The sequence below is a fragment of the Camelina sativa genome, chromosome 17 (genome assembly GCF_030686135.1).
Source record: "Camelina sativa cultivar CO46 ecotype springtype chromosome 17, ASM3068613v1".
NCBI lineage: Eukaryota > Viridiplantae > Streptophyta > Magnoliopsida > Brassicales > Brassicaceae > Camelina > Camelina sativa.
In genome coordinates, this window is record NC_141896.1 from 34,261,118 (window position 1) to 34,288,631 (window position 27,514).

The 27,514-nt window shown below is 35.4% G+C and overlaps 3 protein-coding genes across 5 annotated transcripts; 1 reads left to right on the forward strand and 2 right to left on the reverse strand.

Annotated features, from left to right (window-relative positions):
- Nucleotides 1-2,245, reverse strand: LOC147924705 (uncharacterized). The gene is made up of 4 exons (XM_087496904.1): nt 2,144-2,245; nt 1,470-2,003; nt 818-1,399; nt 1-729 (listed from the first exon to the last, which is right to left on the reverse strand). Exons 1-4 carry the CDS (start codon nt 2,243-2,245, stop codon nt 1-3), a joined length of 1,947 nt encoding a protein of 648 aa, XP_087353030.1.
- A 2,190-nt stretch (nt 2,246-4,435) lies between these two features.
- Nucleotides 4,436-14,952, reverse strand: LOC104758202 (DENN domain and WD repeat-containing protein SCD1). The gene is made up of 31 exons (XM_087493978.1): nt 14,478-14,952; nt 13,818-13,911; nt 13,383-13,584; nt 12,996-13,137; nt 12,716-12,816; nt 12,532-12,595; nt 12,276-12,389; nt 11,977-12,194; nt 11,820-11,874; nt 11,664-11,738; nt 11,243-11,438; nt 10,829-10,952; nt 10,706-10,760; nt 10,314-10,358; nt 9,739-9,814; nt 9,447-9,520; nt 9,312-9,362; nt 8,929-9,086; nt 8,788-8,835; nt 8,264-8,321; nt 8,091-8,174; nt 7,694-7,946; nt 7,442-7,608; nt 6,777-6,841; nt 6,532-6,655; nt 6,046-6,227; nt 5,884-5,955; nt 5,471-5,631; nt 5,320-5,361; nt 4,914-5,101; nt 4,436-4,687 (listed from the first exon to the last, which is right to left on the reverse strand). Exons 1-31 carry the CDS (start codon nt 14,649-14,651, stop codon nt 4,592-4,594), a joined length of 3,558 nt encoding a protein of 1,185 aa, XP_087350104.1. The 5' UTR covers nt 14,652-14,952; the 3' UTR covers nt 4,436-4,591.
- Nucleotides 14,953-17,406: 2,454 nt separating this feature from the next.
- On the forward strand, nt 17,407-21,044 carry LOC104758203 (aspartyl protease APCB1). 3 transcript variants are annotated; one of them, XM_019238691.2, is made up of 10 exons: nt 17,559-18,430; nt 18,515-18,638; nt 18,724-18,953; nt 19,056-19,295; nt 19,455-19,608; nt 19,697-19,788; nt 19,888-20,002; nt 20,096-20,168; nt 20,272-20,426; nt 20,636-21,044. In XM_019238691.2, the coding sequence occupies exons 1-9, from the start codon at nt 17,820-17,822 to the stop codon at nt 20,376-20,378; spliced, it is 1,746 nt and encodes a 581-aa protein (XP_019094236.1). In that variant the 5' UTR covers nt 17,559-17,819; the 3' UTR covers nt 20,379-20,426; nt 20,636-21,044. The 3 variants fall into 3 exon arrangements, with proteins under 3 accessions (XP_019094234.1, XP_019094236.1, XP_019094235.1); XM_019238690.2 differs by having other exon boundaries at nt 20,673-21,044; XM_019238689.2 differs by lacking the exon at nt 20,636-21,044 and having other exon boundaries at nt 17,407-18,430; nt 20,272-20,585.
- The last annotated feature ends 6,470 nt before the right edge of the window (nt 21,045-27,514 follow it).

Consider the following 27,514-nt stretch of genomic DNA (forward strand, 5'->3'; position numbering starts at 1 on the left):
CTAGTGAACTCGATGTCGATGAAGTAGCTGGACTAGAATCTGATGAAGCTGGACTAAAAGAGTTGTATTACCGTCTAACGAAGAAGGTGATGGCACAGGCGGTGAAACGGGATTGTTTTCTTCTTCGCTTGAATCCTCTTCTTCCCCACAATCGAGAATTCTCTCTTCTCCGCTAGTCTGATCCCAATCCCATCTCTTAGTCTCATCAAAGACCACGTCTTTGCTTATTACGATTGTTTTTGTGGCAGGATCATACAGTCTCCATGCTTTAGATTCTTCACTCACTCCAAGAAAAACACACTTCTTGCTTTTATCATCCAGCTTCTTTCTCCTCTGATCTGGTATGTGGACATATCCTATGCACCCAAAGACACGAAAGTATTCCACCACAGGTTTTGAACCGCTCCAAGCTTCCTCAGGAGTCATTTCTTTTACCGCTATTGTTGGAGATTGATTCTGAATATGAACACTCCACTTCGTTGCTTCAGACCAAAACTCTTTTGGCACCTTCCTCTCACTCAACATTGATCGAACAACATTCATAATAGTCATGTTCTTCCTTTCGGCTACTCCGTTTTGCTGCGGTGTAAATGCTGCAGTAAGTTGTCGAGTGATGCCATGAGATTTGCAGAAATCACCAAATTCATTCGAAGTAAACTCTCCTCCCCGATCTGTCCTCAAGCAAGCTATGACTCCATTAATTTCCTTCTCCACGCTTCCTTTGAAGATCTTGAATGTGGCAAATGCTTCAGATTTTTCATGAAGAAAGTAAACCCAAGCCTTCCTCGAGAAATCGTCAATAAAGCTCAGGATATACTTCTTCCCGCTGTACGAAATTGGAGAAATCGGTCCGCATATATCCGAGTGTATTAGTTGAAGCTGCCGTGAAGCTCTCCAGGAACTCTTTCTCGACATCGTCTCTCTGTGCTGTTTCCCAGTCAAACAAACAAGAGCAAACTTCCTTGGTGGGCTTTAGGTCAGGAAGCCCAACAACTATTTTCTTGCTTGACAGTAACTTCAGCCCATCTTGATTTAGATGCCCAAATCTGCAGTGCCACAGGTGCATCTCCTTCTCGATTTCTTCTTCCGTTTGCAGGCACATCGAGTTCTTCTGTGGTTTGGACGCTTGAATAAAAAACATCCGATTTCCACTCATTGTTGTGTCCATGATCACTCCTTTCTCCGGATGAGCATAGTTTGCTTTCTCCCACTTTGGACATTCGTTTTGAAAGTGTCCTAACTTGTGGCAATTGTAACACTCAACTGTAGCACGATTCATAGAGGATCTCCCTCTTCCTCTGCCACGCCCTCCTCGGAGTCCATGACCTCTGCCTCGGTTGGGTTTCTCATCGTGTGATACCTTTAGTGCTTGCTCATCGTGAACACTACCATTTAGCCTCTGCTCATGGCAAAGCAAGCTTCCGTACACTCATGATGCTCAAGTCATTCGATTCTTCAATCGAACATACCACATAGTTGAATCTTGGAGTCAGAGATCGAAGAACCTTGTTCACAATCTTGCTCTGCTCCATTGTCTCTCCATTCAACTTCATCTTGTTCACCACTGTCAATGTTCTCCCTAAGAAAACATCGATCTTCTCTCCTTCCTTCATGGTCAGCAACTCAAACTCTCCTCTCAATGCTTGGAGTTGTGCCCTTTTCACCTTTGTAGTTCCTTGATACTTCTTTTTCATGGATTTCCAAATTGCTTTGGAGGTGCTTTTGTCAAGAATTGTCTCTAGAATCTCTCTGTCAATGGATTGGAACAGAAAATTCTTGACCTTCAAGTCCTTCAGCTTTGCATCCTCGACCAACTTTCTTTGTGCCTCACTTGTTGGTGACGTTCTGATCGACACCGCCAGAATTCCATCTTTCACCAAACTCCACAACTCTCTACTTCTGATGAAGTTCTCCATCGTCATGGACCAGAAATCATAGTGGCCGTCGAACTTCGGGATTGCCGGCTGCACAAACTTCTCTTCTCTCTTCTCAATCATCTGGCTCTGATACCAAATGTGAATTGTATATTGAAAAGTGATAATCGATTAACTCAATAACAATGGCTTAAATAGCCTTATAGGAAGCAAACAAACAAGTGAATCAAAGCTAGAAAAACGGAAACAGACTCCACTAACAAACTGACCCTCAAGTCCACGACTCCACTTACTAAACCTCCGTAAGACTCGGACTCCATGACTGAATCAACTCCAACAGTTAAATACTTCTTTCTCACATATAAACTCATTAACTAAGTTATTAATAAAAAAACCCTTCAAATTTTTATACCCTACATATATGTTTGAAAGAACAAATCAATAATAGTCACTAAGCATAAAAATGTCAACTACTAGTCTCTAAAATTTATTTAACTTTTAAAAGCTATTTTTTATTTATTTTATAATTTTCAAAAATATTTGACAATCAATCAATCAATTAACAGTATCTGATATATATAACTTACTGTATTAGTTGTATTATAAATAAAAAGGGCAAGATGTAACGAAAATTTCAAACTTGTTTTCAAGTTGCACAGGAATCAACCATTATAGAAACCAAACTTCATTCTAATTTTTTTCACAAAACCAAGAAAAGAAGAATAATGTAAACCCTTTATTTTCAAACCCTAATCACTTCACTTTGGTTTTCAAAATGGGTCGTACCAAACCAAACTCCCAATCAAAATATGGGAAAAATTAGAAATAAAAGATAAATAATTGAATTATTGTCTATCTATACATTCTATATATTTATGTTTGGTCATATATACTTTAATATCATTTAGACTCCATTATATCCTCATATTTTAGAAAATCTTGCGCAACTACTAAAATTTTAAATAAAAAAATCATTTATTTCGAAAAACATTTAAGACAATATATAAAGCCAAAAAAATATTCAGTTTAGTAGAACCTCTATAAATTAATAATGTTGGGACCATAGTATTTTTTAATTTAGAGTGATATTAATTTATCTTTTTTTGTTCAAAAGATATAAATTATCTGTAAATAAATATTTATTATTTATAGTATTATTGATTTATAAAAGTATTTTTAATTGTTAGAATTCTTAAAATATATAAACTGAAAAAAATTTATAAACAATAAGATTAGTATATATATGTTCTAAATTTTTTAGTTTTGGAATTGAAATTTTAATATTTAGAAAAAATTTATTGACCAAAAAGTACACATACAATAGATAAATTCACTTATATACATGATTTAGTGACTTCAGTTGTTTTATTTTAACAATCTATAAGACTTTCAAAATGAAAATTACAATTTTTTTTTAGAATTTGAAATCTTAAAGAAAATTTTGGTTATTTTTATGACATGTTAGTATGCTACAAGATTATAGTTTGAAAATAACAAAACAATTTTTTGTCCATTCTCATGCTTACAAAACTTGAGCATTCATATAATTGTTCTATCCTCTCAAATAACTCCAAATCAAATATTTTTATATTATTCTTCAATCTGTTTGTTTTATATTTTTCTTTCATAACTGTTATATAATTTTAAATTACACTACATGAATTTAGAGTATTGATAGCAGTATAAGTAGCGTTTTATGTCTTTTTTGCTATGGTTGACATATGACTTAGTTTTGGATAACGTTTGTACTTTGTAAACACTATATTTGGTTGGTTAGATTTTAATTTTGGGAACACTTTCTTAAATGAAGTATACATAGAATTTGTTTTCCATTCTTTGTAGAATATATAGAAAATTAAAAGAAAATGCTCTTTAACAATTTTAGAAAATGATTAAATGTTAGAAAATATATTCTATTTTTTATAGATAAAGAGCAAACTATAGAATATGTATTCTAAATTTTGTAGAAATTAGTATTCTAATATCCGTAGAACATAAATAATTTCTAAATTTCGTAGAACATGTAGAATGTGTAGAATACTTTATCTAAATTTTGTAGAACATGTACCATGTATAGAATATACATTTTAAATTTAGAATGTGTATTTTAAACTAGATCATATTTTATCCATTTAAAACGGCAATAAAACGACATATTTTTGACGGTATAAGGATTCTAATGTCTTTTTTTATCAATTTCCTAAAAGAATATCTAATTTATTTTTGAAAAAAATGGCTAAATCAATTGCAAAATGTAATTTAGAAATAGTTGACATATAGTTATAGAATGCACGAATTGACAATGTATCAATTATTTATCCTTTATTTCCAATTTCCCATCAAAATATTTTCATTTTTTTTTCTTCTTCTCTATGTATTTTATGTCATTGAGGCTTTCGTTTTTGTTTGTCCATCCATGTTTTTCTAATTTAATAGTTTATATGACTTTCTGAATTCTGCAGTATTTCTTTTTCTATTGGTTAAACTTTTAAATAAGTATTTATTACTTCTTAATCTTTGTTTTTAGCCAAAAAAAAAAATCTTATAAAATGGGACAGAGGGAGGAAAAAAGAAATAGATTGATCGAAACAAAAATCACTGAGAAAACATATGTAAAAAGTACATAGAATTAAAAAAAATCAAAATTTTTCTTAGACTGTCAGAGGGCATAAGCAAACATACACAACACATACACAGAGACAATTGTGGAAGACAAATCAGATGTTGATGGTCGCATCCCACAGCCGGAGAACTCCATTCCGGCCACCGCTACATATTCGTTTCCTTTCGAGATCTGACGCAACACATCTCACCTGAATCACAAAATCCGAGATTCAGTCTCAGTGAATACAAATACACAAAAAAAAAAAAAACAAACCAGTCCAAATTGTAGAACACAATGATTCATAATTGTGTAGTCTTATAAGAATTATTTTTCTATACTGCTTTCCAGGCATTTCAGTATCTCATAAGAATTATCAAACGGCATGACCAGAAAAAGTAGAGTATCTTTCAACTAATGTGATAAGAGGATCATACCACGGCCGCTGTTCTTTGTGGTACTCTATAAAGTTGCCAGCCTGAGACTTTGGTTCCTGCGTTGGAAGGACGATGGAATAGAGACATTGAGTTATCTGCTGCTCCAATGCCTAACCAATGTTCGCCTGCGTTGATTGATAGTATGGAAGAACTATGGAGCGTTATGTTCTTCACGCATTTAATGCCACCTGAAAATCGAGATAACCAAAGTATTAAGGGATTATCAGGTACCTGAAATATAATGTTTGGTGCAGTAGATAGTTGTTGATTGGGTTTAGAACTGTTGTTGGCCAAGGGTTGGTGTTTACAATTGTAACATAAGTACACTAAAGAGTTTATGAAGCCAGCTAGATAAATTTAAGTAAATGAGTTAGGTTAGAGTTCAGGTTAATAATGAGAATTTCACCTTCATCATTTTCCCAAAAGCGGAGCAACCCATCAGCCGAGCCTGCAAGAAAGAGAGAGCAACGCACTAACTTAAGCTTTGATGTTATTTTTGAGATTGATGCTTCTTAATAATCTTTTGAGAATTGTTGGTAGATGAAATCAACATGGACCTGTGATTATTCCTTCGTCAAATGGGGAGTATTCAACAGATTGTACTGGCCCAGCATGGCATGCCAAAACAGCGTCGCATGATCCTCTGGAAACAGACCACACTCGTGCAGTCCAGTCATCACTGCCAGTAATCAAGGTATCTTCGACCATTCGTATTGATCTGCAGAATTGACACAATTTGATCAAACAAGTCGCAGAGCTGAAATGTTATAATATCCTACAGCATTTTACAAGGTAATAACAAATGATTCATATAAACCAATTCAATACTAAGAATAAGTAGCCTACAACCCGCAGATATAGCATCATGAATAAACTTGTAAAAGGAGATAAGGCCATAGGTTTATTAGTTTTGTAATTTCTAAGTCACAACAAAAAGAAACATGTTGTATAAGATCAGGGTGAGGCTCACCGTATCCATTTGGTATGCCCTTTCAGCTTATGCATTTGCTTTCCTGAACGAATATCCCATATATTTGCAATCCTGATGATTATCCAATCATTATAGTAGAATCTGTAAGTGACGTTTAATACAGAAAATTCATGTTACTAATGGGTAATATAGCATACATACGTATCCCTGCCAGCAGCAGCCAAGATTCCTGTGGAGTCATCATATTCGATCGAAAGAATGGCACTAGAGCATCGGCCAACAGTTGCAACACACATATCGGTTCGAACATCCCACATCTTAACTGTTCCATCATGTGCAGCAGTGAGGACACGTTCGCCTGAAAGCATCTTGACACAACTTACCTGCACAATAGTTTTGGATGTAGCATACCTTTATTCAGAACAACGTAAGTTATTCAAAGCTTCCTCTTATAGTTGGTTAGTGATATTAACTTTACAAACTTAAATTGTCATTGATCAATGGTCAATACTTTAAAGATCCTAGTGACAGCTACAACATTTTCCAAATGGTATTCCAATGATAACTATCTTTTTTTATTTTATTTTATGTCCACGCATATATGTTTATTCTGTGTTGACCATTAATACTCTCCCCCTCATGAATCATATCCTAATGTCAGGAAAAACACTAGAGTGTAGTGGAAACCTGTGCATCGTGGCCTTTCAATTCTTCTAGAAGCTGAGTTGTTTGTTTATCCCATACGATAACAGACTGATCATCTGATCCTGAAACTATCTTTCCTCTGTCAGAGCTTATAGCACGCACGGTTCTACATAAAAGTTGAAAAGAAAAAAAGAAAGGAAGTGCTATTAAAAATCCGTAACATATGAAAATTAACAAAAGTCCACAACTACCGAGAAGCATCAAGGTGAATAAGAAATAGAGTATACCCAGTATGTCCTTTCAGAGTCGCTCGAAGTTCAGAACCACGCAGACTTGGATCCCAAATCTTAACCTGCTCAGGAAGCAACCAAAACGGGATACTAGATTGTCATCACCCAATCTAAATTAGCAGAAAACTTAACCTCTCTGAATTTCCAGAATTGAATGAGTGCAAGACTACAGCATCCTATTTAAGAGAGAGATGATCGTCTCTTAACTGAAAACTTTTCAGTCAATGACGATCTCTATAACAAGTTGACACATTGGACTGGAAAAAAGCAGTATGCGAATTACTTTTCGAATCCTACTTTGGCATAGTTATTCTTCCAAATGTTCCAATTTTCTATATCCGTATCCATGACTATGGTAACATAAATAGCAAAATACTGAACTTATCTAAACAATAATTAATAGCAAACGAATGAACTACCCTTTCACCCTCTAAGAAATTATCTTTAGGCATAACAGGCAGATAGTGAATGCAACCATCCTTCAGATCTAATAGAACACATCATCATCATCATCATCATCATCATCATCATCATCATCATCAAGGTGTGTGTTCACAAGTAGATGTAAAGAACATATATAGGCGCAAGCAAAGCAAAGTCAACTAAATGACTAAAAAAGTGATGAATGTAAAATAACAATATAAACAAGCATTTTTACCGACCAGACAGTCTGTACTACCGCTGATAAAGAATCCAGCATCCTCGCGATCGCCCACAAGGTCACAGACTTCCCTTCTTGTCACAGAGTGCAAGGCAGTAACAGCACCGCTGTGACCCTTCAGAACACGTACATTGGTCTGAATTTTCTTCTGTGCAGCAGCAGTTATGTCTGTTTTGCAAAGTTTAGTATATTGACGTCAGCAACAACATGCTAGAATGGAAACCAAAAGACAGAAGAGCAATCACGGATATACCTGAAGAAGCATTATCGGATACCCACTTACGAACACGACTGAAAGAATTTGCTCTTGATGCTGTATCTCTGCTAAACATACTCTGAACCCAGCTCCTTCCAGAAGCTTCTGAAGGTTGCTGGGATTCATCAGAGACATCTTTTGGACGTGGGGATGGCAACCCGGAAGATATGATCTGCTGCTTAAATGAAGAAGCACCCCAATAGCCGACACGAAGTTGCTGAACATGCGACAGGAACCCTCTGAGTTTAATCTGAAACAAACACGATATGGCCTCAGTTAGTTAGGATTTTCAAAAGCCCAATTAAAAAGCTTGAAATTGGTAATATATGGAGAATAAAGTCCACATATATCACATTTCAATAACTGCAGAACGAAATATAAAGAGTTAATTTACCAGTAATTTGTATCCAAGTTTTTGTTTCTCTGCTATTGTCTCGATCATGTTCCAAGCTTCTGTATCAGGAAGTCCCAAGCCAGCCTTTGCAAGAGCAATAAATAATGTGAAGACATAGTAAACAGAAAGAACTGTAACCATCACATATCAAGAAAAGAAGGTAAAAAAATCACCATATGTGATGCCACTATGATTAGTCTGGCTGTGACCAAAGTAGCATAGTTCACTGATCTAGACAATAAAGAGTTACACAAATTAGTTATTTCAATGATGATTCAATCAATTGGCTGTACAATGTAAGACCCAATAAGATTATACATGGTTAACAGAGATAAAATTTCAAGTATGTGGACAACAACTGATAAGTTGATGAAGCATCCTTAAGGGGAATCGGAAAAAGACACCTAGGAGTATGACATAGACAAAGTATATTCCTAATTTCTCCAAAAGTATCTTTCAACGATCTAGTTTGAAAAGCAAAATATAAAACGGGAATCATTATAAAGAGCTCCTTGCTAGAGCCAAAATATTTACAGAACGGCTTCTATTTCCATCACAAAACCCCCACCATAATTTTTCAAATTTACAGTTGCTTTCACCGACTCATTTGTTAAATATAGTTCTCATTGTGCTAGTGATAGTATACGAACAAACATATGATATTATCAAATGAATACAAGATCTTACGAAGACTCACTCATTTGCAGGTTGTTCCATGAGATACTCGAAGTAACCTTCCCAGAATCTGTCAAAAAAATTCACAATATGTCAAATCAATTTGTGAGCAGTACCAAAAAAAAAAAAAATCATAGAGCCCGCAGCATGTTGAATTGCATACCTCAACTCCTCCCAGATGGGTATGGAGATGAGATGACGCTGAACATAGTCTGAGACATTATTGGCATCCTTCTTGAACATTTCTGCAGAAACTTCAAGTGCGTCCCGCACTGTCGACAAATCGCTTCTTGAAGCAGCACGGCTCACAGCCATTTTGAGCTGATAACAATTCGTTGAAAAATATCATTCTGTGTTACTTTTCTTAAACTCCGAAGCTAAAAATCCAAAAGAAATCATACATGGTGTTACCCAACCTAAAAACCCTTCAACAACAGCCAGGGCATATAACCTGAGCAAATCTAAATATGCACAGCTAACGTGCAAGCAATTGAGAAACTGGGTATATTAAGGCCGGTATTCAGATAAATCTAGTTATCTACCTACCAATTCTTTGACTGCAATGAACTGCTCCTCGGTCAATTGACCATGCCAGCCCTGCAGGAAATAAGTCCACTATACAGTAAGGTTCAGCTCAGAAAAACTTGCTCAGTATATATGCCGTACAGTTACTACGCTTACCGAATACAGATGCTCTCGTATACACTCGATAAAGCCACTCCCACCAATCCCCTCAGCATCAGATTCGATGAGAGCTACATGAGCAAAGTATGAGGTTCAATTTTCAATAGAGAAAACAACACCTCTCTGGTTTTTACAGAAGAGACGGAAATATAATCACAATGGCAACCAATTGGTTGTTAGTATATGGCTGATTAAGCATAAGAATTTGATATCTTTCTTGGTTTAACCATTTCTTGCAGCAGAAATTTTACTGTACATTTATTCACATTCTCATTAAAATGGAACATACCCAATATTGTGCCGTATTCAAATGAAGAAAGAGGATCCTCAGCTGAACCCAGTTTGAGAAGACGGAGCCATAATCCCTGGAAACCACAACAAACCAATGTAATAGTGGCAACAGACTTGATCTTCATCGTTTCCTTTTAAAATGGATTAATTTACTAGGAGGGCGAATCATGACCAATCCGGGTTTATTAAAGAAAAACAACCAACTTTTCAAAAGCGAAAAATTATTTGTACACATTTTAGATCATTACATCTAGAGAAAAAGAAGATTATGTTTTTCAGAGGTAACTTTGATGACATGCCTAGAGTTTTTGTCCAGCTCAATTAGCATACATTTCCAATAGTTTGGGTTTTGTTAATATATTTAAATCTGTGTTTTCATTTGTAAAGTTTGAGTATTAGCAAGGGACTAAGTAAATATCACCCCAAGATCTACTTTTTTTTCTTCTAATTCTTTAGGAGTTCTTTTCCTCACAAAATTCTCAATAGATGAAACCATTCTGAAGAAGAAATTCAATTTCAATCATTCCAGACTTGCAAACTGGAATCTTTAAACACACAAGCAAGAAGAAATACCTGCAACTTGACTTGTATATCCAAGACCATTCGTTCTCTCTCTGCCTGCAAACAGTAGTTACAATATCATTGAAAAAAAGAGAAGTAACGGTATGGCATTTAGAACGGAATTCTTCTGGACATTTTTTTTCATATTTAATTGAGTTATAAATAAATCTTATTTTACAAAAGAAGAAAAATGAAGGCCAAAATCAGAATTGATAGCACCTCTTGATCTCGTACAAGAACAAGAGAAATCAACTTTCATTTGATATCTTAATTTAATTCTGTGTAATGATTGGTAAGTTCAGTTTGATTAACTATCCACACATGTCAGAGCCATGACATCTCTTCATGTCATATTGATTTGTTTGAAGGCATGCTAGAGCAACAAGATTACAAGCAACACTTACAGCCCTCTCCATTGAACTGAAATTGTCTTCTTTGGTGTTCTTCCCTGGCGGTGAGCTACAATTGGAAGATATAAAAAATAAGTAAGGGAATCCGATCGCTGTTCCAAGAAAATCAGGATATACCTTGGAGGATCCCTTCCATTGGATTCAAGAGCCCCGCTTGCTGCTGCAAGGATCTGCTTTCGCTTTTCTTCTTGCTCCTCTGACCTAACACTCGCGGGAAACCTGTCATAGGTATACCTGGTGGCTGACAAAAAAAAGAGTAAAGATAAATCAGAACATGATCCCAAACTCAGTAGACGGACAATGCTTCCCCAGAAAATAGAACAGACTGAAAGATTCTTATTGTCTTTTCTACAGTTATGCATACTAGAACAACTTGCAAATTTTTTCTCTGCCCAACTACTGGTGGCCAGCCAAAAATCAATAAGATGCATTCTTATTCTCGGTAGTTTCTTACAAATGAATAACCTCAATTTTATATCATTCAGCTTCTGCGATCTAACAAAATCAACCAAACAAAAGATCTAAATGTACCTGATTCTTCAACTTCTGGCTCAGCTATTGTGATTATTTCAGGCTCCATAGAAGATTTAGGCAGAATTGACATCGCATCTTGACCCCTCCCAACTGCATCTTGTAACTTCTCGAGGAGATTAGTACTGTTCTCATCAGAGCCTAGACGCCTTTCAAGATAATCGAGGAATGCAAAAGAGCCCAAGAATTGAACCAACTGCAAACAATTAGAATAATACCAATAAAAATAATTATTCCACAGACAGAAGGTAAGTCAGATTATTTAACACTTTTGAATGAATATAAATAAATAGTAAGAACTCAAAAGTAATATGTGAAAAGAGAGTTTACACCACAAATTGGAACAAAAGAGAGCAACGTGAAGTTATAAATTGCAGTAACTGTAGATATAGGCATTCCATTCATGGACCAGTTAGCTTACCATAGGCTCTGGTGGCTGATTTGTGGAACGGGACCGTCTCTTCAGAAACGCATCAGTGCTAAAAACTTTGTTTTCCTGACAAAAAGAATTCATATAAGTAAGAAAAGAATAATAGTGGTAAAAAAATAATATAAGTAAAGAATAAAAATCACATACTATGAAATTGCGGTAGCCACCCAATATAGATGCAAAAAACTTTAAGAATATAACCCTGCCATAGGAAACGGATTTTGTATAACATGAGTACCAAAAAGTTTCCATGGAAAAAGATAATAAAATTTAGGCAATCATATGACAAGGTTTCCTAAGTCACCTGAGTTGAAGGTCATGATCCTCTCCCCAAGGTTTGCTAAGGCTTTTAGGGGACTGCTCAACAGAATTACCAAAGCCCTTCAACTGATCAATCCCTACAACATTAGGGTGCAGTAGTTTCAATATATCGTTTCGCAACGCGCTGAACTCAGGCTCTGGAATCGGAGGTATCTCTTCAGAAGTAGTGATTTGGTTAAATTCAAGATCCACCACTACAACCTAAAAATGGCAATGTTGTGAGACCAATATAAGGTTGTCTAAATCTTAAAGAGGGTAAAAATGACATAAAATAAGACTCACGCCATCCATAGCAAGATTGGACGTATCGACATCAGAGTGGAGACCCATCATATATGGTGTTGGTGCATCAATGTAGTCTACTCCACTAAAAAATAGTAATGGAATGTAGACTTGCTTCAGAAACATACAACAAACAAATAATAAAGATTAGATGAAATATTTTAGTCAGTAGAAATGCATGACTTAGCATGCTTACACATGAGTTCATATTTGTTTAAGTGATAAACTGAGATCTCATCAGTGTTCTATGACATACCTGCCATCGGAAAGGATAAATCAAATGACATATGGATTCAGACACCAGCGTCAAAAGCGAATACCTATTGAGATTCACGATGAAGCAAAATAAATGTGATGCTTAAACAGAGATGATATGAAAATTTTAACCATCTAGAAAAATGTCACTGAAACTCATTATGTCTCTACATAGAGAAACTTACTTGTTAGATCGTATCAAAATCCTCCTTTCAACTAGTACAGATGTGAACAACTTAATCAAGTTGTCGACATCCAAGCATTGTACAAGAGGCTGGAGAGATATCTGCATTCAGTAAAATCATGCGAAATGTTACATAACTCTATCGGAAAAATGTTAAAAGAAATCAGGGAACACTCGCCCTTGTAGATGTCAGGAAATTGAAAATCTCCAAAGTTGTTACTACAAAGTAGCCAAGGAAAAGGATTCAATACAGATTAAGGAGAAAAAAGCACAACTCATACATCTGCCTGAGGAAGACTATCCTCTGGAGGTGCTTCAACTGAGAGCAGGCAATTCTCGACAGCAAACAAGACTCTGTCTTTTCCAGGAGTCGGCAAAGGCACATTAGATACCATATAGGCGATAATATCCCACAATGGTTTACTGAAAAGGTTGAAGGGCATTAACATCAAAGTTCAAACATACTAATGGTGTTTGTTTTCTTGTTTTGTTAGAGCAACTTTTTGAAGAGGATAAAATCAACACAAAAATTATTAAAAAACCAATGCAAGCTCCATCCACATAGGTTTACTGAACATATCAAATAAAATGGTACAATTAAACAGTAACACAACGCGTAATTCATGTTAGATATCGACAAGGTGAAGATGTTTTAGCATAGTGTTTACCAGCTTCCTTCTGAAGAGAAGCAAAGAACAAAAATCTCTTCAAGAGAATTCCGAAGAACACGGAAATTGGGGGCGTGAGACACAAGACATATACACTTGTCTGCGTATGTATTCGGCGGTAAGCGATAAGCTTCAATAATATCCACACAGACTCGATCCCGAAATGCAATGCAACTGACAAATATTTTTGATCCATCACCCTCTGTGGAAAAATTATCAAAATAATCAGTAAGAGGTCACCTACCACAGTATTCAAAACAAACCAACGTAAATCCAACATTTGCAACAAAAAAAAAAAAAAGACTAGACAAACGAGAGCAAGACGACGTCTCCACTAAAACAGTTCTACTGCTACCGAAACAACATCGCACGTGGAGCAGCCACAATGCAATGCATACAAAACTCCACGTATGCAATCTAAGGATAATCACATACCCGTCAAGACTATGGGATAGCTCCGTGGGAAACTTGCAGGGTCATTAGAAGCAAACCCAGAAGAATGGAACTCCACCCCAGCAGGAAGAACACACTGTCCCAAAAGAAAAGAAGCTGAATCATGAAAATCCGCCTGAGATTAATATATATAGTTTCCTCCAACAAAAGAAAACAAACTCTCGTAGGCTTGAACCTAATCAAGCACATTAACCTCTTAAACAGATGATTAATAAATCAAAAGTAAATCTCCAAAGTACAATCACGAAGAAAAATAACAACAATAAACGAACTACTACACAATGGAACTAGCTCTTTCTCTGGTTGAGCCAGACTAAATTCCCTGTGGCAACATACGATTGTAATTACCCTTAACGAACCACACTTTAAGCAATTTTCAAAAGCTCGTTTCTTGGGTAGAAGGCAAATGAAATTCAATATCCCAACTCAACTAAATTGGAGGTAACTAGAAAGAAAACCTAGAGTAATTCGAGCACATTTATCAAAATCAAAGCCTCTCCAGTTACTAACTTGAAAATGCTTTCGTTTAGCAAAACAGAAGAAACCTAGCAACTAGACAAAGCTGATTCCACATTTCACCAGAACGGACCTAAAACCCAATCAAAATCCTCAAATTCGAAAGATGAAATTGTCCAAACTTACAGTAGGAAGCTGAGGAGGAGGGGCAGGGTAAGGGGATTGATCAGTAGAAGGGAACTGGTCAAGAGGCGAAGGCAAGTAGAAAGTTTGCATCCCATGGAATCCAAGATCTCCATCGACGGTTCGCATCTCCGGACCTAGTCCGCACACGACGAAGTACTCGAAGATTCGACCCATTTTGTTCCTCCTCGAGATCTAGAAACTGGGGGAGGTTTCTAGTGCATGATCTAGATTTCCAATTTCGTCGACGATGATGTGATGAGAATGGTGTGATGATGGAGAAAAGTAGTTGCTCCAATTCGGTCGGGCTCCCTTGTTTTTTTTTTTTTAGTGAGTCGTTCGTAAAATTTGTAAGGGGAAAAAATAACCAAAAGGGCCGTTCGCAATATTATTTAACCGAGTCTTCCATTTCACCCAAGTTTACTAACTGATGTGGACATTTCAGTATTCCGAATAGGATTCTAAAGAGTATCCAAACAAATCCAAATTTGTACATGTATCATCTAAATATACCGAAATTTCGTCAGATACAGTAATCCGAAAAATAGTCGAAATACTTGACATGTATCTCCCAAATCTACAAAATTACACTGAAGTACTTAAAATAGTCTCTTTTCATTATAGAGGTTGTAATGAGTAAATGTAACTTTCTAATAAAATAATTATAATTATAATACATATTTAATTTTTAGTGAAAATGTATCAAAGAAAATTATAATAATAATACACAACTTCTAAAAATAAATAAATAAAAAATACATAATCTACGAAGAGTTAAAATAACGCAGCTCTAAAATATATATTTAAAATTGTATTAAATTTCTAATCATTTATAAAATCTTTTAGTTGGATTGTAAAATAACATATGATATTGGACATTAATATATTAATATTCAACTTATTTTGATTCAACATAAAATAGAAAATATGTTCCAATGAACAATAATTTATTAATTATTGAAGAAGAGACAAATATATATAGAATTCAAAAGACATGAATATTGAAAAGACACCACTTTTAAAACAAAAAGTAGTGATGAAAAATAGTGAATAAAATATGATGAAAATATACAGTACTACAATGAACAGACGCAAGCATATAAATTATTCTAAAAAATAACATTACTTTTTACGAAAAAATCACAACCGTTGTCGGCATTTATTCAGATTGTTATTATTATATAGATTATTTTACTTGGAAATTTGCAAAATAATGTTCTTCTTTTGGTTATTTTTTTTTTATGTGATCAGCATTTTTAAAAAACTAAGATAATGGACCATGTTAATGAACTAATCGGAATTTTATTTGTAAGACAAAGAGTGGTCTTACCATTCCCATAACGCATATAAACAACATCATGAAAACTTGCAAATTAAGAAAACAATTGCTTAAACTCATGTGTATTTGCTTAGGAAAGAAGTAGTTAGCTAGTGTACTTAATTTCAATTTTCACAAGTGTCTATCATAAATGGCTTTTCTAAATTATTCTTCTCTTAAAGATATTTCTACCACCAATTGAAATAATGGATAGGTTGAACATGTCATAAATTTTGTGATCGAAAACACAATATTCACATTCAATTACATTGCAAATGAGATATGTCAAATGAGGAATTTGGAATAAACAAATACAGAACAATCTATGTAGAAATAACTAGAGTGCAACCCAATTTTTTAAATTTTTTTTGGTAAGACGAGTGCAACCCAATATTGTGATCCAAGACTTTTCTTTTTACATCATACATAAAAAAAATCATAGATACTTACCATTGACTATTATAAACAAAATACACAAAATCTTTTTTATTGCTTTTTTTTTAATTATTTTCACCAAGGATTCTGCCCAAATCTATAAGGATGGACATAAAGTCCGTAATTAAAAAATTTCAAGGCAATAGTTGCTAATTTGACAATAATCAAAAGTTGCCAAATCCTTGAGGTGCTGAAGACGATCAGTTATAATGATCCCTTACTATTCATTCATGTTTTGCTCTCCAAGGTAAATGATTCACTTTTCAAGCGTTATGATTTACATATGTTGCAGATATGTATCGAGGGCATATGTTTTGGGGATGTACTATAAAATGAAGCAAATGAAATCTCAGAGATTTTGGTAATACTTACAAACCAAATTGAATTGAGAGAGAATGAAGGACCCAAAATTGTATTATATTACCGGAACAATTTTGTCTCCAAGGCGCAAAATTGTATTATATTATCGGCACAATTTAATTTTGAGAAAGATATTATAATATGTGATTATTATTATTTTTAGATTCAAAATCATTATGATTTCTATAAAATCAATATAATTATATCAAATATTCTCTAAAATGTCAAAATTAAGATTTAAAGAATTTAATGATAACTTGTAGTATTTCCTAAATTCTATCAATATCGAGGATTTTTATGATTTCTATAAAAAATAATATATTGTAACATTACAAACCCTTTTATTAACTATAGTCCCAAAAAGAATCAAATTGACAAATAAAAAACAAGCAAAATTTAAAGCAAGAAATTACAAAAGTTGCCTAATTTTTAGTTTTGTAGTAAAAAAAAAAAAATCTATTTTCCTCCACGCATTATAAAATGGAATATTTATAGGGTTTAACTGTAAGCAAAATTTAATTTGTTTTCTAATTAATTTTGCCTTTTTTATACGATCAAACAGGGTATACTATACAGTATACACTAGTTTTCTAAAGGGGAAAAAAAAATGTTTATGGATTTTTTTTTTTGAACAAAAAAAAATGTTTATGGATATGATCATGGGGGGTGTATTCAACTTGATATTTTAAGTGATTTGTGTAAAAGTTACAAATCCTATGTTATTCAATCATGGATTTTAAAAACTCTCCTGAAATCTACTGTTATTGAACTGATGATTTAAAAATCTACTTTAAAATCCACTGTTATTCAAAACAGTTTGTGGATTTGGATTTTAATAAGTTTTAGGGATTCTGGAGGATTTGAGAGGATTTGTTTAGTTAAAAATACAGAAATCCAAATCTCATGGGTTTTAGGTGGGATTTGAAAGAATTTTCCTATAAATCATATCAACTTCCCTAAAATCTATAGAAATTCCAAATTTACTAAATCCCATCAAATCCTCCAAAATCATTGTTTCAATACACCCCCATATGTCTATGTGTGTATTCATTTTTCAAATAGTAGACAAAATAAACCTCTCCTTCCTCGCAGCTTCGTCGTGTATGAGAAGCTAGCTTCTTGACTCTTTGACCACTTGTACTCCTCTGCCATTAACTTCTTCTCTTCCTAATTCCCCATTCTCTATCTCCGATCGAAACCAACCCAATTCGATCGGAATTAACCACCAGAGAATGGAGCCAAATCTTCATGACCAGCAACAACAACAACAACGAGTCCACGGCGTAGTCGTAATCACTCTCCCACCATCCAATGACCCTTCACAAGGCAAAACTATCTCTGCTTTCACCCTCACTGATCACGATTATCCAATAGGGATCCCACCCGAGGAAGACCTAAACCCGAGTTTTCAACCCGACCCACATCACCACAACCCGCAATTTCAACTCTGGTTCTCGGATCTCTCCATGAATTCTCCGAGATTAGTTCTGAGTCTTCTCGCTATCTCGCTTATCGCGATTGCTCTGTACGGCTCTGTTTTCTCCAACTCTGTTACCATGTTTAGGGTTTCTGATGAGAGGAACCGTGACGACGATAACAGCGACCGCGAAACGACGTCGTTTGTTTTCCCTGTGTTTCACAAATTGAGGGCTCGAGAGTTCCATGACCGGATCTTAGCGGAAGATTTGGGTGTAGTAGAGAATCGAATCTTTGTGGAACCAATGGATTTAGAGCTGGTCAACCCTGTGAAAGTCAACAGTGTTTTATCTACAACCGCTGGTTCTATCGACTCATCCTCCTCCACTACGATGTTCCCCGTCGGTGGTAACGTGTATCCTGATGGGTATGTATGCTTTAAACTATCTGAAATGTGAATGTTTGTGTGTTGCTTAAAGCACAAGTAAACAGAGATTTGTTTTTGTTGTAGGCTGTATTATACACGGGTTCTTGTTGGGAAGCCTGAAGATGGACACTACTATCATCTTGATATTGATACTGGAAGTGACTTGACTTGGATCCAGTGTGACGCGCCTTGCACTAGTTGTGCGAAGGTAATTTAAAGATCTAGTTATTTTTTGAGATTTAAGGAGGATGTCTCTCTTTGGAATTGCTGATGAACATTTTGGTGGGAGTTAGGGAGCTAATCAACTATATAAGCCAAAAAACGATAACTTGGTTCGATCTTCGGAGCCCTTATGCGTAGAAGTCCAAAGGAATCAAATGAAAGAACATTTTGAGAGTTTACAACAGTGTGACTACGAGATTGAATACGCTGATCATAGCTATTCCATGGGAGTTCTCACCAAAGATAGGTTTCATCTCAAACTCCACAACGGATCACTAGCCGAGTCAGATATAGTTTTCGGGTAACCATTACTCTTTGTTAAGAATTTGTGATTTTGTTATGGAATAATATATTGAGTGTTTTCATGCTGTGAATTTGGCTTTTCGTGATTGGAACTTTTAAGGTGCGGATATGATCAGCAAGGGCTACTGTTGAACACTCTGCTAAAGACAGACGGGATTCTCGGTTTAAGCAGAGCTAAAATTAGCTTACCTTCTCAACTTGCAAGCCGAGGTATTATTAGCAATGTGGTTGGCCATTGCCTTGCCTCTGATTTAAACGGTGAAGGATATATTTTCATGGGAAGTGATTTGGTTCCATCACATGGAATCACATGGGTTCCTATGCTTCACCATTCCCGTTTGTAAGTGCTTAACGAAAACTAGCCTAATCTGCGAAATCTAGCCGCTTAGAATAGCTTGATTGCATGTTTATTTAAATATATTTTGGTATATTCTCGAAAGTTTTAATCCTTGTCACTTGCATATTTGCTAAGGTAATGTACATTTTTGGGTTCTTTCAGGGAAGTTTATCAGATGCAAGTTACAAAGATGAGCTACGGGAACGCTATGCTTAGCTTAGATGGTGAAAACGGAAGAGTAGGGAAAGCATTGTTTGATACAGGAAGTTCCTATACGTACTTCCCTAACCAGGCTTACACCCAATTGGTCACATCAGTAAGTAATCACATATGGAAACTAATTTGCCTTTTGTTAGATCAAAATCTTCTGGTCAATGATGTTTGACTATTTTATTTGGTGAAAGCTTCAAGAAGTTTCTGGTTTAGAATTAATACGCGATGATTCAGACAAAACGCTGCCTATCTGCTGGAGAGCTAAAACTAACTTCCCCATTAGGTACTCTCTGAACCTATGATCTTTTGTAGAACCATTTTGATTTGTGTGGTGTAAGAAAGATCATATCTATAACGAGTTATTGGTTTCGATAATATGCAGTTCCTTGTCAGATGTTAAGAAGTTCTTCAGACCAATAACTCTGCAAATAGGGAGCAAATGGTTGATCATATCAAGAAAACTTTTGATTCAACCCGAGGATTACTTGATCATCAGCGTAAGCACTTGCTTTAAGCTCTAATAATAGCGGCTGCTTTCGACTTTGATATGGATTTATATATTTGAGTTTTCGTACACACTTTTGATTCAGGACAAAGGAAATGTTTGTCTGGGGATATTAGATGGAAGCAGTGTTCATGATGGTTCCACCATTATTATTGGAGGTAAAAAAAATAGACATTTTATCTGTAAACCCAAATTTCTTGTCTCAAATATAATAATCGAACACGGAACTTATGAGAAACATGTTTTGTTTTGTTGTTGTAGATATATCGATGCGAGGACACTTGATCGTCTATGACAATGTGAAACAGAGGATCGGATGGATGAAATCAGATTGCGTTCGGCCTCGTGAGTTTGATCACATATTGTGATTCACAAAAGTACCTTTCTGTCAAGGCTGAATGATCCACAATTCTTAAGTAAGTGTTAGACGCTTGTATAATAGTAGTTAGGCGTAAATTACTCATTGTATTATTGTAAACATAAAATGAAGACGACTAATCAAGTTTTGATACTATAAACTAGATATGATTAAAAATATCATACATGTTCTTAATTATCAAATCTTATTTGAACAATACGTTAAAGTACTTGACTACATTAGTGGTAACTTTTTTTGCATTTGTAGACGTAGAGGATCATAATGTTAATGATACAATTTACAGAGCAACTCGAGTCAAGCCTTTTACACCAAGGACTAGTTTAATATCATTAGAAAATGGCCAAAACCAAAATGTCTTGCTCCATCAGTGAAGAATAAGCAGCCGGCAGTCTTCATCCAGAACTTGTACAAACGAAATTACTAGCTAACCTAGAGTGAGAACAGGTTTAGCTAATTTGATTTTGGAGGCCAAGCCAAATTCATGTACTGTACAAGAGTTTTGCTATCACTTTGTTGGCGTAGCTATTTTGTTCTTTTCCGGTTACCAATGTCTTAATATTGTTACTTTGTAGTTGGGAACAAACTAATGTCTTATTCTACAATATTGTGTTTTCATAAAACAAGGAGTCACATTGAATAGATTTTTAAATTATAGTATTTGATATATAGTCATATGCATGCAAATATGAATGATGATATATCAGTGAATATTTGATTAATTAGAGGTCTGTAAATTCATTCTGTTTAGATCTGTTGAACAATGGCTTGTGCAGTCACACATGTACTAGCCACTTCAGTAACAACAATGAAAGATTTATGCTTTACTTAATTAAAATTAACATACTAACTCTTTCAAACCTTGATGCAAAATAGAGTTGAAAACTTTAACTTCTTTTACTTTGTTTTCTCTTAAGTCATATAGGTTCGTTTATGTTTTCTTCGTTTGTCTATGATAATAATAATAGTTGTTTATGGTTCCTTCATGTTCTTCTCTAATTACTCATAGGTCCATTTAGTTTATACTGTGTGTAATAATAATTTTTGTCTGGACGTTCTTGTGTGTCTGTCATAATAAGTGTTACAGTTCTTGTAAAAGATTAGAACACGGTAGAGCGAGATTTACAATTTACCAGGTAGGCCGATACATAAATGGCTATGCCTCTGGTTTGCTATATTTCCAAGGTGTTAAGATCTCAAAAGATGATGAGGATACGGTGCCTTTGATATGTAATCCTATTCCTATCACGGGACGGTATGCGATCTTACCTAAACTGAGAGGGTACAAATTAAAGAGAAGGTTTTTATAGTTTGATCCGATTGACAAACATTTTTAAGGTATTGTCCATGAGAAATCCATATTTTGGTGACAAGAAGAATTATATTCTGACATTAGGAGCTAAAAAATGAGGTGGAGGAAGATCGAATTTACCTTAACCGAAGCTCATTTTGCCGAAGAGATATGCATCAATGGGGTTTTCTGTTACATATCTGAATATATTGATGACACGGCTTATGTGATGAGTATTATTTTATAGTTTGCTTCGGTGTTCGGTCCGAGAAATTCAGGGGAAATTATGTGATTTTTTTTTTTTTTTTTTTTTTTTTTTGATATTGATTTGAGGCATGCTTCTGATGGTGGATTTCCCATGATTTGTGTGTGGGTTCTAGAGGATGTTGAGAAACATAAATGGTCCAAATCTGTCTACTCTTTGTGGGATGAGAATAAAGTCGTTAAGGTTAACCTCAATTTTTCCGTTGTTGGGTTGACTGCTATAGGTGAAATTGTTTTGTCAATGAACTATATGCATCTAAACCGTATTATGTTTACTACTTCAATCTAGAAAGGAACACTCTCCAAAGTTCTAGAGAGAAACAAGAGACTTTTATTGTAGCTAGTGATGATAAATACTGGCGTTACACCATGAAAATGTTTTTATAATGTTTACTAGGTGATACTCGTGCTGTAGCATATGACACATGTTGTAATTAATTTATGTATATTTCGAATGTAGAAAATGTTTTGGTTTATGTGTTTTTTATAATTTTGAAATTTTAAATAGTGTTGAGTAGTATATTTGGTTTACTTACATGGTAAATATTAAGACATATTTAGATAAGTATTTTATTTAAATAAATACTTCGTTAATCCTTTTCACGGTAACAAATATACAATGATCATGTTGCAGTTTTTAAGTGATAGTGGTATGTTTAAAGGTGTTAAATCCAAATATCAGATTTTAATTTGGTTTTAGTTTGGACTATTGCACGTATACGGTATACACATAACTATTTTAGAATGACAAAGACATCTCGTCCCATCACGTCTTGTCCTGTCCCGTGAACTTCATTTTCTTCCATCTCCTCTCCATTTTAATGTTTACTAGGTACTAAAAAATGTTCATGTTATGCTCCCGAGAACACAAAATTTAACCTAGACTTCAATTCCAAACAATCATGTTGAGATATGATCCAACTTGAAACAGGAAGTTGTAGTGGATCAGAAGCTTGTCTACGTTTGTTTAACATGGGCCTGTTTGGTCTGTCAGAAACTGGGCCATATATTAGTGTGAAGCCCATACAAGAACCGACTCTGTATTAGGTATAAATACATAAGGTCAAAGTGAGAGCAAAGTGATCTGCGCCGAACCCTAGTTCAGGCGGTTCTGAAGAGGTGAACAGAGCAAGAGAGAGATGTAGATTCTCGGTGTATCTAGGCTCAATCTCTTGTTATTCTTCTTTCATATGTTGTTCTTGTGAGACTCTATCTAGGATGTTAGATGAGTGTGAGAGGTATGTTGTAACCATAACACATATGTAACTCTTGATCTATAATGGATGTTGAGGACTCTGTTTCCTCCCCAGACGTAGCTGCTGATGCAGTGAACTGGGTTACCAAATCTCTGTGTTTCTCTGTTTTTTGTGTTCTCTCTATTTCTGTGTTTAAAGCTTGAGTTAGATCCATCAATCAGTACTTGATTGAATACAAAGTTGTTGTATCGATTTACAACAAGTGGTATCAGAGCCTCAGGTTCTTGAGGGCAAGCTTTGTGAGAAAGCTTTCAGATCTGTGGAGGAAAGTGATAGCTTTATATTAGATCTGAAGTTCGCAGAGAGATGGTGCTACAATAACATGAAAGAAGAAGATGATGGCTGTTCTGGGTTTCAGAACGTTAATTTTGGAGGAAGGAAGATTCACTACATCGGATCCGATAAGATCAGATGTTTTCAGGTTTACGAACTCTGAAGGATCTACAGCTTGTCTCCTCCAATGGCTCGAGAGTTGAACATCAGTGTGATTATAGATCAAGTTATTCACTAGTGATGATGTTGATATCAATTATATGATATATTTCGAGGCTGGTACAAGAACGCTCATCCATAGAGTTTGTTCTTGATTTATGGTTCTACAACCAACTGGAGATTAGTTTGAGGTGGAGTTAACCTCTACTTGCTTTAGGCTCAAATATTGAAGACGTCAAGTCTGTATCCTCTACAGTCACAAGGTCAAAGTGTGATGTTCTGAAGAGTTGTTTCTATTTGTTGATGGTCTGCATGAGTTAAGAGAATCAGAATCTTGGTATAGCACAAAAGGTTGGCTGTTGATTTTGCAAGGGATTATCCAAGATTCAATGCTGGGATTCAGGTTGTGTTTTGGTATATTCAGTTTGCTGAAGGTCTGATGCAGCTTGTGTGCGAGTTTTAGAAGTTCGAACAATCCATATGAATAGGATTCTGCTATAATGGGACGCCATAAAAAGCTTAAATTTCTATGTGTCTAAATGGTTGTTTGAGTATCAATAAGGTTTTCTGGTTCAGATCAAAGAAGAAGTTGCAGATGTGCATGAAACGGTTTCAGGTTAATCTGTTGGAAATAAGATATGTTAGGATCTTTGAGGAAATTCAAGTCTGGCTAAGATTCGAGAAAGTGTGAAATTGATCGCAGGATTTGAGTATCAGATTCAATGAAGATTCTTGTGAATCTAAGAAAGGTTCAGAGTGTTGATGATTAAGCGTTAAAAGAGATCATCAGGGAGCTGAAAGGAGTCTGAAGAAATTGGCTCAAGACTACAAGGTCTGTTGTTTGATATTCTGTGGTACATGAGTGCTGAAGCAGAAGGAACATATGGGTGTTCTGTTGGAATAACATGTAAGTGTGTAGTCATTGTTCATGTTTTCTGTGGAAGTTGCAGAAACTGGTCAAGCTCATGATATAGCTGACGTTACACATGAGTTTTGTGAAGACGAGTACAAACTCATGGTGAAAGATGATAAGGAAAAATCAGTGATGTGATGACTAAAGGCTTCAATTTCAAAAGAGATGAGATAATATGGTTATAGTGAAATTCAGACGCGGAAGACTCAAGGTCTTAAAGTTTGCATTGTAGGTCATCATTGTCGGTTGGACATGATGGGCAAGAGAAAAAGATGAGGTTGCATTGATAATTGGTAACTGATCAGATTGGTTGTCATCAAGGTGGAGTTTACATTTGATGATAGAAATCAATATGATTGTGTAGCTTAAATTGGATTGGTAATGTCAGTTGGAAGCTAGTTTAATCAAAAAAAATCATGTGATTATTCTTAGAATGTATCAGACATCTCACTCTGGTATATTTGCGACTAGTGCAGAAGTATACAAAGTCTTGATAATAGCAGTCAAGGGAGTATGTGAATGAGTCAATATTGTTTGAAGCTATAAGAGAGTGTGGAAATTCGCATTCAAGAGGTGTTTATCTACATGATGAAGTGTATCAGAGGTCAGTGTGAATTGAACAAAGGTAAGCTGAGATGGTGATTGTCAAAACTGCTGGCTGAATATTTGTTATGTGTAGTAGATTGAACGAAGTTTTGTGTCGAAAATCTTCCTAGCCTTAGGACGTTAGGCGGCGTGACCTGTTGGAAACAACAACGGTGCATTTTGGGATTCAATTTATTGTTGTCATACAAATTGTTGTTGAATCGAAGACTGTTTCAGGTGTTTGGAACATATTTGATTCTAAAGTTCTGCTATGTGGTTCAGAAGGATTTTATGAGTTAGTAAGCAGATATTTAAAGGTTTTGATTCAATCACCAGGACAGTCTCTATGGAGTCATTCAAAACCATAGATGAAAGACTGTTTGTTTTGAAGACACATAAGTGATTGTGTTGTATCTGGGGTATTCAATCATGGACTGATCTTTGGAATTGAAGTAAGTTATAAGGTTTTATCTGTGAAATCAGAATGAACACTTATGGTGTTAAGCATGAGATGAATGAACGTTGAAGTGATCAAGGTGTTTTTTCCTCTGAACGAGGATCTTAGAGACAATTGCAGGTGTTTGTAGGTATGGTCTCTGTAATTCATATTAGGAAAGTATGTTGTGCATCTCGCATTGAAACATGTTTTATCTCAAGGCTTGAAATATTTGCAACTGATATGAAGTCGTAGAAAGGCTGATAATGCAAGAGAGTCAAATTGCATTTGTTGATCAGTTGAAGACAACTACTTGAGAAGTTGTAAGTTGTATGTTTGTATCATAAGGTGGAGTTTGAATAATCTCCTTGGTAGAAGGCTGTTGAAGGCTTGAGAAGATTTTTGATGTTGTATCGAGTTGTTTGGTGGATTCTGCATATTGGTGAATGTGTTGCAGAGTTGGAGTAACACATCATGAGCTTAAGGTTTGATGTGAATAAGCTTTAAGGTATTGTCTCAGACATATCACATGTTATGATGATATGAGACATGGTTGAAGTGACTGACAGCGTGTCACAAACTGTTGGTGGTGATTCTGTTTTACCAGGATGTTTGAACCTATGAAGTGGTTCAGGTTGATATATTAAGACATATGGTTGTAATGGGTAATCTCGGGGTATACAGAGGTGTTTCTGGATGTTGAGATTCTTTATATGTCTAACAAGCTCAAGAAGGTGTTGTTGTCAAGGTGTATGATCATACACGTGAGAGACAACACTTGTGGTTGGAGTTAACCCGGTTTGGTTGTAACTCAAACAGATACAAAGAGTCGATTGAAGATCATTGGTTAAGTGGTAGTTATTTGGTTGGCTCAAGTTGTAACCGGCTCACTCTATCTATATGAGTGATAAGGAGGGTTTGTTATTTTCATAAGTTCGAATCAGAGAATTGGTTCAGGTTGAAACAAGGGTGTTTCAATTTTTTTCTGTAGTTGATTCAAGTAAAGGTTTGATTTCTGTCTCAGTGTGCGCAAGAGTTGGAATTCAAGGGTTAGCAAGTTAGAATCAGGTGTTGCAGAATGAAATTCAATCACTAAAACAGGTATATGGTGTTTGACAGAAACCATGATGAAAACTGTGTGATTGTTTAACTCATAAGTGGTTTAGCTTATGAAGTGATCTGTCGAGTGAACATGTTGTTGGTGTTGTTAACATATTATTGTATAGTTTATGAGTGGAAATCTCATGATCAAAGCTATGAAGATGTCAAACGCATGACAAGGATGACACAAGAGTTTCTTGAGTACTTGTTTATCTCTGAAGGAATGGACATGAGAATTGTCAAGGTTCAGGGGTCTGTGTGGTTATTCACATAAGGATGCGTAGATGGTTGATGCAAATTTTAGGAGTTAAATTTGCTGAAATGTTTGTTGTATGAGTGTGACTTATGCAGGTTATTGAAGATTGTTTAGCAAAGTTTAGAGCTGGATTCCAAAGGTTCTATGGGGCGTGTTTCTTCAAAGTTTCAAGCTTGAATCAAGGTGGAGTTTGTTGAGATATGATCCAACTTGAAACAGGAAGTTGTAGTGGATCAGAAGCTTGTCTACGTTTGTTTAACATGGGCCTGTTTGGTCTGTCAGAAACTGGGCCATATATTAGTGTGAAGCCCATACAAGAACCGACTCTGTATTAGGTACAAATACATAAGGTCAAAGTGAGAGCAAAGTGAGCTGCGCCGAACCCTAGTTCAGGCGGTTCTGAAGAGGTGAACAGAGCAAGAGAGAGATGTAGATTCTCGGTGTATCTAGGCTCAATCTCTTGTTATTCTTCTTTCATATGTTGTTCTTGTGAGACTCTATCTAGGATGTTAGATGAGTGTGAGAGGTATGTTGTAACCATAACACATATGTAACTCTTGATCTATAATGGATGTTGAGGACTCTGTTTCCTCC

Excerpts from the sequence above, each read along its gene's own strand:
- LOC147924705 (XM_087496904.1), bottom strand. The coding sequence starts at position 2,245 with ATGAGTTTATATGTGAGAAAGAAGTATTTAACTGTTGGAGTTGATTCA. Across the intron at positions 2,004-2,143 it reads GTGGAGTCGTGGACTTGAGG|AGCCAGATGATTGAGAAGAG; the intron begins GTCAGTTTGTTA and ends ATTTGGTATCAG. Across the intron at positions 730-817 it reads ATTTCGTACAGCGGGAAGAA|ATCTTCAAAGGAAGCGTGGA; the intron begins GTATATCCTGAG and ends GCCACATTCAAG.
- LOC104758202 (XM_087493978.1), bottom strand. The coding sequence starts at position 14,651 with ATGGGTCGAATCTTCGAGTACTTCGTCGTGTGCGGACTAGGTCCGGAG. Across the intron at positions 13,912-14,477 it reads CTCCTCCTCAGCTTCCTACT|TGTGTTCTTCCTGCTGGGGT; the intron begins GTAAGTTTGGAC and ends CTTTTGGGACAG. Across the intron at positions 9,363-9,446 it reads TACGAGAGCATCTGTATTCG|GGCTGGCATGGTCAATTGAC; the intron begins GTAAGCGTAGTA and ends TATTTCCTGCAG.
- LOC104758203 (XM_019238689.2), top strand. The coding sequence starts at position 17,820 with ATGGAGCCAAATCTTCATGACCAGCAACAACAACAACAACGAGTCCAC. Across the intron at positions 18,639-18,723 it reads CTTGCACTAGTTGTGCGAAG|GGAGCTAATCAACTATATAA; the intron begins GTAATTTAAAGA and ends GGTGGGAGTTAG. Across the intron at positions 19,296-19,454 it reads ATGCTTCACCATTCCCGTTT|GGAAGTTTATCAGATGCAAG; the intron begins GTAAGTGCTTAA and ends GGGTTCTTTCAG.